Genomic DNA, 9,626 nt, shown 5'->3' with positions numbered 1-9,626 from the left:
ACTCATAATGGGGGAGGCCGGGCATGAGGGGGTGAAGGCAATACGTGGGATACCTCCGTATGCTGTTCCCAATTTTACTGTGGAACTAAGACTGCCTCAAAAGTGAAGTCTACAGAAAAAGAAATGATTTTTAATTTGTGGGAGCATGTTAATACTATTGTAGTTATATTTAGTAGGAGCCATTATATTTTAGAGATACATTCTCAAATATTTATTTCTAAGATGTTCAATACCTGGCACTTACTTCTAAACAATGAGAGGAAAAGGGGTGTGAGTGAGGTTATCGAAAAAAAAAAATTGACAAGATGGAATGACCACTGAGGCGATGACGGGTACAGGGAAAATTATTACACTATCCTCTACTTTTGTAACAAAGTGGAAATAATCTTTTAAAAAGTAAGATTTTTTGGCCTCTGACAGTGTCTTCTTCACGCGACCCTTACAGCCGTTTCTCTCTGGGCACAATGGCAAGTCTTAAGGAAAAACTGATTGCACCAGTGGCAAAAGAAGAGGCAGCCGTCCCAAACAATAAGATCATTGGGGCGCCTGGGTGGCGCAGTCGGTTAAGCGTCCGACTTCAGCCAGGTCACGATCTCGCGGTCCGTGAGTTCGAGCCCCGCATCAGGCTCTGGGCTGATGGCTCAGAGCCTGGAGCCTGTTTCCGATTCTGTGTCTCCCTCTCTCTCTGCCCCTCCCCCGTTCATGCTCTGTCTCTCTCTGTCCCAAAAATAAAATAAAACGTTGAAAAAAAAATTAAAAAAAATTAAAAAAAAAAAAATAAGATCACTGTAGTGGGTGTTGGACAAGTTGGTATGGCATGTGCCATCAGCATTCTGGGAAAGTCTCTGGCTGATGAACTTGCCCTTGTGGATGTTTTGGAAGATAAACTCAAAGGAGAAATGATGGATCTGCAACATGGGAGCTTATTTCTTCAGACACCTAAAGTTGTAGCAGATAAAGATTACTCTGTGACTGCGAATTCTAAGATTGTGGTGGTAACCGAAGGAGTCCGCCAGCAGGAGGGGGAGAGCCGGCTCAACCTGGTGCAGAGGAATGTTAACGTCTTCAAATTCATTATTCCTCAGATAGTCAAGTACAGTCCTGATTGTATCATAATTGTGGTCTCCAATCCAGTGGATATTCTTACATACGTTACCTGGAAGCTAAGTGGACTGCCCAAACACCGTGTGACTGGAAGCGGGTGTAATCTGGATTCTGCTAGATTTCGTTATCTTATGGCTGAAAAACTTGGCATTCATCCCAGCAGCTGCCATGGATGGATTTTGGGAGAACACGGCGGCTCAAGTGTGGCTGTTCGGAGTGGAGCGAATGTGGCAGGCGTTTCTCTGCAGGAACTGAACCCGGAAATGGGAACAGACAATGACAGTGAAAATTGGAAGGAAGTGCACAAGATGGTGGTTGAAAGTGCCTATGAAGTCATCAAGCTAAAAGGATACACCAGCTGGGCTGTTGGATTAAGTGTGGCTGATCTCATTGAATCCATGTTGAAAAATCTATCCAGGATTCATCCAGTGTCAACAATGGTGAAGGGAATGTATGGGATTGAGAATGAAGTCTTCCTGAGCCTCCCATGCATCCTGAACGCTAGGGGATTAACCAGTGTTATCAACCGGAAGCTGAAGGATGATGAGGTGGCTCAGCTCAAGAAAAGTGCCGATACTTTGTGGGACATCCAGAAAGACCTAAAAGACCTGTGACTTCTGGCTTCTAAGCTATAGAAATTTAAAACTACAATGTGATTGACTGTGAGCCTTTAGTTTTTCATCCGTATACATGGATCACAGTTTGCTTTTATCCTGCTAAATATGTGAATCTGGGCTCACAGAATCAAAGCCCATGCTTGGTTTAGTGCTTGCAATATGAGCCCTTGAACAAATAAAATTATCTTAGTGTGAAAAAAAAAAAAAAAGTAAGATTTTAGGGGCGCCTGGGTGGCTCAGTTGGTTAGGCGGCGGACTTTGGCTCAGGTCATGATCTCGCAGTTTGTGAGTTCGAGCCCTGCGTTGGGCTCTGTGCTGACAGCTCAGAGCCTGGAGCCTGCTTCGGATTCCATGTCTCCCCATCTCTCTGCCCCTCCCCTGCTCACGCTCTTTGTCTGTCTCTCAATAGTCAATAAACGTTAAAAAAATAAAATAAAAAATAAAAAGTAAGATTTTAGGGGCACCTCAGTGGCTCAGTTGGTTCACGAGTTCGAGACCCATATCAGGCTCACTGCTATCAGAACAGAGCCTGGAGCCTGCTTCGGATCCTCTGTCCCCCTCTCTCTGCCCCTCCCCCACTTGAACTCTCTCAAAATAAATAAATAATAAATAAACATTTAAAAAATAAAGAAGTAAAAACTGAGATTTTAAAAGTCTTTCTCAAGCCTATCAGAGTTTAATCTACCATATTCGTTGGAGTTCTACTTAGGCTCAGGCTTATTCCTTGTATCTTTATCTAAATAATAATAGTCTAATCACTGCCATGGGCAAGAACATGGAAATGATTCCATCTGTTCTTTCCTTCACAGTAAAACGTAGGGGCAGAAACAAAGAAGTACAGGGCAAAACAGTAGAGATCAACATTTCAGTTACATGAAGAACAATGGTTCTTCCCTTATTCTGTAGTTTAACAAAAAATGGCTACCGCAAACTACCTTTTGAGCATCTTGTCACCAACTTTTACCTTCGCTTTGGTTTTAATTTTTTTTTTTTTCAACGTTTATTTATTTTTGGGACAGAGAGAGACAGAGCATGAACGGGGGAGGGGCAGAGAGAGAGGGAGACACAGAATCGGAAACAGGCTCCAGGCTCTGAGCCGTCAGCCCAGAGCCTGACGCGGGGCTCGAACTCACGGACCGCGAGATCGTGACCTGGCTGAAGTCGGACGCTTAACCGACTGCGCCACCCAGGCACCCCTGGTTTTAATTTTTAATTGCAACCATTTTGTAATATTTTGAGGATCCTGACGCATTGAAAATTTAGTGTCTAGGCATTTGTATTCCAGATCAGTAAGACTGTTTGGACACATAACCGCTCTGACAAATGCCTTCCAGAAAATAGGAGAAATGTAACCATAGCTACTGCTAGATGAAAAACAAAAGCTCCAGTACATTCTAATAAAAGTGACAGCAAGGTCAGACATTCTATTCATCTGTGTACACTGGGAACATTCTTCTTTGATTCTAGTAGGTATACAGAATGAAATCGGACTTTGTGAAGCTCTCGTCTTTGCCACCTTCCAGTTACGTGAGGAAGAAACTCCACCTCAATTTTATGCAGCTGGCTCATTAGGAGACAATGTTGAGCAAAGTTTAAAATTACCTCTTTTAATTTGAAGCTTCTGCTGAACTTGAGTAAAACGTGGGTTTGGCTGACGGTAGAAAGTAATTGCTCTTGGGTGGTAGAGTGTATTTTTATTTCACTTCCAACGTGTTATCGGCTGAATTGTGTTCTCCCTAAAATTCGTATGAAGTCCGAGCCTTCGGTATTGCAAAATGTGACTCTGTTGGAGAGAGGGTCTTTCAAACTGTAATTAATTTAACATGAGGCCACTACGGCGGGTTCTTCTCCAATACGACTGGTGTCCTTATAGGAAGACATGTGGACACACACTTGCACAGAAAGAAAACCATGTGAAGACAAAGCCAGAAGATGGCCACGCATCAGCCAAGGAGGAAAGCTTCCCAACCCTCAAACACCCTGATGTCAGATTTCCAGCCTCCAGAATAATAAGAAAAATACATTTCTGTTTTTTAAATGCCCCCATTGGCACTTAAAATTGTCCTGGTGGCATTTTATTATTGCAGCCCTGGCTGAAACATCATGCTAGAAAAATAATTGATGTTTGCATGTTAGAGGGAAAGAAAAAAAAAAAAAACATTACATCTAAAAATAAGCTTTCAATGACCTCAAATGTGTGTGACCGTATAATACAATGGGGGACCCCAGTCAATCCTTCTGACTGGAATCCACTGTTACGCACTTGCGGCTTCCAATTCAGTGTGTTTGATAGCTGGTCCATTAGGCTGCTTTGGCTGTGGCCTCGTGTCTCGCAGATCGATTCCAATACTCACGAGGTGAACCCTCAACCACTGCCCGACCCTGGGCCGAATATCACGTGGGCCTGCCATGCCGCCCATTGGCCAAGGAACCCATTCGGGGCTTGCAGTGAGTGTAGAAAATCCAAAATCCTACTTCACGGTCACTGTTTACCAACTTTACGAAGAGGAGACGCTGCAAATAGCCGAAGAATGTATATTTCATCTTGAACTGACTTAATTAATAGTATGCTGACCCATCAGTATTTTCTACTAACTCAAACACACGTCCACAAGCAGGTACCTACAGTGCAGCATACGCTTTAAGGTCACAGGCTCTAGAGCCAGGGTGTCTGGGGTTAAATCTGGTCATCACAATTTACTGACAGGCAAGTTACGAGAAACTCTCTTGCATTTTCTTTCACTTAAAATAGGAGTACGAGGTACCTCACTTACACACATTAGGGAAAGGTTACTTGTGTCTTTTCACGCAAAGTGCCTAGAATAGTACCAAGCACACAGTGGGCAATTAATAAATGTTTACAGACAAAAGTGAAGAACCACTTGAACCAATTAACCATTAACCCATCGAATACTGGGAATGTGTTTATATACTACTGACGGACTTTCTCTAAAGGACACAAACTAATTTCTGACAAAGAAGGATGGGTTTCTAATTTTTTTATGCTTCAGGTAGCTCTGTTCTATAAACCCTCATTGATTCTACTCACTGCACTCTCACAGGCCACACTGTATCCACACTGTGGTTCTAAGACATTTCTAGAGAAGTCTGTTGACGTTTCTGCTCACCACAAACATGAACAGTGATAACAGTAAGAGCTGTCACTTACTGTAACATGCGTGACACAACACAAGTTCTGAGCATTCATTAGTGTGTTGAATATTCCCATCAGCCCCGTGAGGGAATTACAAACAATATCCCCAATTGTACACTTTTGGAAACTGAGTTGAGTTCAAGTAACTTGTGTGAACTCATCTAGTAAGTTGGAGACATGGGATTGGAAACCAGGCACCTAGACTCTAGGGCCACTTTAACACACAAAATCCACGTGACAGCATTTTCCCTTCACCAAGCATCCATTGGAATGTTCTCTGCTCCTCTAAGATGCATTTACCCCCCACACACAACATTTGCAAGAAGACTTAAATTCTGGTGCTGTTTGAGTTTGGATGTATCTAATTATGTCATCTTACAACACAGAGCAGTCTGCAACAATTCCACAGTTGAAACATGGCCCAATAAACATACTTCACGGTCGTTCATATGCATTCACAAATTAAAGATATCAATCTCTGATCTAGATCTGCAGGCTTTAATTAGGGTTGCACAAACTGAATCTTGTTTGAGGAAATATCTTCAGCAGCATTTGGTTCTTTAGAAGTATCTGCTCTTTTTCTGGGAAAACCTACCTTTCCCCTAGCTTTCCGTGTTCCTGTAATCCCGTGCTTGACCTCTAAGAACTTTTTCTCTTTATTTTGAGTTGCACCGAAGTTTTTTTTTTAAAAAATAACAACACGTTTCTCCTTCTCTCTTCTGGTAGGTTTATCATTGTGATGACTTTCATAGCTTTCATTTAAGCTGTGAAATTATGAATTCTCATTACGCCTGCTCCTGGCTCTGCGATATTATTTACGTGGGGCAGAGGCAGACCCCATGGGCTGAATCAATTTTAATTCTATCTTCTGTAATTTGTCTGCCGCACCTCTGAAAGTTACCCTAGGAAACAAAAAACCCAGGCAGGTTTCTCCCTCTGGCACACTCCCTTTATGGATGTTGGCTCCGCTATTCTGTTTTTTTCTCTTCCAAATCTCGACCACATTTTTCTTGCAATCCATCTTGAAAACTGTCCTCAACCACTTCTTGATTAGGCAGTCTGTACCTGAGCTCTCTGCTGGATTCTGGAAGACTGAGTGGAGGAGATACACCTCTTTAAAGCTAATAAGGTCTCTGTCTGAACAGGCAAAGCCTGGGAGAGCTGAATGAGAATCTAGGAATGGGATCCGTGTAGAGGGGTTTATTGGGCGCTGCCACGCCCAGGCTAGACGCCCCCTTCTCGCCCCTTCCCTGACACTCCCCCAGCTGCTGACTGCTCAAAGCCGATGCCTCCTCTAAAACTGCCTCTAGTTGGAGGGGGCACCTCAGCCGAAGCGACTCCATTGTCCCAAGGGCAGCCCATACCCAACACCTGACGGGCAGGGGCAAGGCCTCTCCTTCAACGTGGCACAACGCTAAAGGGCTACGACAGGTTCCAGCCCTCCATGGTAACTGGGCTGCAGGTCAACTTCGGCCTCTGCCTGGTTCCTTTTCCCTCCGCTCAAGCGCCATCCCTGAGCGTGCTCACCAGCCCACCTCCTGCCTACAAGCTGCCAGCTCAGTCCGCTTCTAGGAAACCAGCCTAAGACGAGTTTGAAACGAGCCCTTGCAGACTACATTTAATTCTGTAAAACCGCACCTGTATTGTTTTTTTAACTGAGCTGTAGCTACAATTGCCTTCCTTCTCCAAATCTCATTCCCTCTACCTTCTGAAAGGCAAATCATCCACAATGAAAGATGGAAAATTCTGTTTACGGGAGTTGCCTTGTTTAATGGTGATGTGATGCCGTTACAAACTAATTCAATAGTAAAAAGAAATTAAGAAGCCAGTCTCTCTCTCTCTCTCTCTCTCTCTCCTCTGTTCTCCCCTCTCCCTTTCTCTCTGTGACACATACACATTGTCCCTTTAATTGCGGGAGCCAGGTCCTGAGGAAAACAGGGATGTCGTGAGTTCCAATTTATTGGTGATGGATCTCTCTTAATTGAGGGTGTTCCTTCTCTCCTGTCATTAGACTCTCAACTATAAGAGGTTAATAAATCCATATACTATACTAATGTCAAGTATGTATTAGACAATCAAATAATTTGGTATAGATGAACGAACGGCCTAAACCTTTTAATCCTCAGACAGCTAGAAACAGCAATGATCGCCTCCCTTACTTCCGATAATTACTGCATTTTATTTGTAACTTATTATATCTATATAATAATTTATATGGTGATGGTTATCATTCTTCTGTAGGGTCTAAATCGGACTCAGCCTCCTAAGCAGCATTGGTGTCCACTCACATTTTAGGACAGTGGCTGAAACGTGATCGCTCCAGTTCAACTGTGTTTGTTACCCCTTCCCACGATCTCACCCTTGAATCACTCTACGCTGATTTTCCGTACATGTTCATCTCCTTCAAGACAAGCATGGCCACAATAAACACCCCACTAACATCCACCTGAGTAAGAAGTGCCTGCCCCCTGCATTTGCTGCCGCGCTCCCTGTGTGTCCCCCAGCCTGCTTCAGAGGCCCATCATGGATGGAATCCGCCCGCCCTCTCATTCCCAGGCTCCCAGAAGCAAAGGTAATTACAGTGTCACGGGCTGGCCTTGCAGGTTCCAGACAGCAGGCGTCAAGCTGCGGGGCGTGTGGTTCTTGGGCCTCCCGAAGGGTGTGCGACATGGCCCAGCACAGAAACCAGGAGGGGACAGGGCGAGGACCCACAGCAGCCCCTGGGCCTGGGAGATCATCACAGAAGGTGTGGGTGTCACTGAGAGGCACACCCCACGCCAGGATTTCCTCTAGCAATCCAACACTTTTTAAAAATTTTAACTTTTTTTTTTTTTAATTTTTTTTTTCAACGTTTATTTATTTTTGGGACAGAGAGAGACAGAGCATGAACGGGGGAGGGGCAGAGAGAGAGGGAGACACAGAATCGGAAACAGGCTCCAGGCTCTGAGCCATCAGCCCAGAGCCCGCCGCGGGGCTCGAACTCACGGACCGCGAGATCGTGACCTGGCTGAAGTCGGACGCTTAACCGACTGCGCCACCCAGGCGCCCCGAAATTTTTTAACTTTCTTAATTCCCCTCAAACCTACTTGTTTATTAGTGTTGTGGCCTTTATGGTGATATTGGCTTGTCCCCTCCTCTTCGCTTGTTTTTGATTGTTTCATTTTTTTTTTAATTTTTTTAAATGTTTTATTCATTTTTTGGGAGAGAGGATGACAGAGTGCAAGCAGGGGAGGGGCAGAGAGAGAGAGGGAGACACAGCATACGAAGCAGGCTCCAGGCTCTGAGCTGTCAGCACAGAGCCCGATGCGGGGCTCGAACTCATGAACCTCAAGACCATGACCTGAGCTGAAGTAGGACGCTTGATGGACTGAGCCACGCAGGCGCCCCTATTCCCTCCCCTTCAACACACAGGCTTCTTTTCTCAGACATCGTACACAATCCTCCTGCCTTCCAACCTCCTCTTGCAGGTGACCGTGTGGCAACTCATTGATCCTTCCATCCCTCTGACCTGAAAGCAACCCCTCACGTGCAATTCTTGCTCAAGTGGGTCACCGAAAACAATTGAACACATATTAATTGAGGTGAGCCCTAATGCCTTTTGACAATTCACAGTCCTGATGTAATAAAGTCATGCAGAAACAGCTTCTTTCTTAGTTGCACTAGGACTCCTAGAAATTGCCAAAGCCTAAAGCTTAAGATTGTGTCCTGCGTGGTTGATCATAAATAGAATAGCTGAAATGTAAGAGAAAAACCAAGAATCCTTGGGTTAGGACAACCTCTGTGGGTAGATAATATCAGCTCCAGTGTTTCTGTAAGAGGTAATTTCTAACAGCCACGAGGGAAATACACACACACACACACACACACACACACGCTACTGCATTTACATCTAACACACATTTATTTAACTTTCTTGGCAGCTATGGCTGATTTATTTTGAGTTGGCAGTCAACTCAATCCTGAAGTCTTTTTCACACAAATTGCTGTCAAGAACTTTTCAAATATTGATTGTTATGCAGCACATTAGCTATTTCTCTCGGCCTTTTGTCTTCTGAAAATTTTATAAGCACACATTTTTGTCTTTATCCACGTCGCTGACAAAAATGCTAGATGGGACAAGGCTTAGGACAGAGTCCTGTGTGATCACTCTTGGAGAGACATCATTCAATCATCTGGATGTACTCTCATCCTGCTCTGACAAAACTTGATTTTCTTCGCATCTGGCCTACATTTCTCCAATTGGTAAACAAATCAATCATGAAAAACTTTCAGAAAGTTTTTTTTTCTGAAATCTACATAATCTTGTGACCTTCTTCGCTTGGCCACTCTATTAGACTCAACCTTATTTTGTTTTATTATTTACTATTAGAAGTAGCACCACCTTATTTTAAAAGTGAATGGGGTGAGTTATGTTTCCATACTGATTCTCTATCTATGTTGATTCCTAGTATGATCCCTTATGTTTTTAGGTCCCTAGAATTCATTCAGTTTTGTAATTACTGAGCACCTGCTGCGTATCATGTGTTATGTTAGGTTCTGAGGTTATAACAATATCTACTCTATAACTCCTGCCCTCAATATACTCATTACCTGCTCCATTATATGTTATAAAGCATTTTCAAAATCTGGTAACAAACTCACGTATCTGTAGTGTCTGATACAGACTCTTTGGAAAGCTGAGATCACATTTGATGCTAACATGTATTAGGGTACTTGTATTCTAAGACCCCTCAAAAAGCACTATGTGATAT

The 9,626-nt window shown here is 43.7% G+C and overlaps 1 protein-coding gene across 2 annotated transcripts; it reads left to right on the top strand.

Annotated features, from left to right (window-relative positions):
* The first annotated feature begins 419 nt into the window (after positions 1 to 419).
* Positions 420 to 1,930, top strand: LOC124505180 (L-lactate dehydrogenase B chain-like). 2 transcript variants are annotated; one of them, XM_047071027.1, is made up of 2 exons: positions 420 to 542; positions 783 to 1,930. In XM_047071027.1, the coding sequence occupies exons 1-2, from the start codon at positions 465 to 467 to the stop codon at positions 1,716 to 1,718; spliced, it is 1,014 nt and encodes a 337-aa protein (XP_046926983.1). In that variant the 5' UTR covers positions 420 to 464; the 3' UTR covers positions 1,719 to 1,930. The 2 variants fall into 2 exon arrangements, with proteins under 2 accessions (XP_046926983.1, XP_046926982.1); XM_047071026.1 differs by lacking the exon at positions 420 to 542 and having other exon boundaries at positions 762 to 1,930.
* The last annotated feature ends 7,696 nt before the right edge of the window (positions 1,931 to 9,626 follow it).

This window comes from Lynx rufus, unplaced genomic scaffold (genome assembly GCF_022079265.1).
Source record: "Lynx rufus isolate CCGP_SWC_20201006 ecotype Redwood Valley unplaced genomic scaffold, mLynRuf1.p SCAF_9, whole genome shotgun sequence".
NCBI lineage: Eukaryota > Metazoa > Chordata > Mammalia > Carnivora > Felidae > Lynx > Lynx rufus.
This window is presented reverse-complemented; position numbering and strand designations above follow the sequence as displayed.

Bases quoted from the DNA above. Each gene is read 5' to 3' on its own strand.
- LOC124505180 (XM_047071027.1), top strand. From the start codon at position 465: ATGGCAAGTCTTAAGGAAAAACTGATTGCACCAGTGGCAAAAGAAGAG. The intron at 543-782 runs GCGCCTGGGTGG...AAAAAAAATAAG, and splicing joins CAAACAATAAGATCATTGGG to ATCACTGTAGTGGGTGTTGG.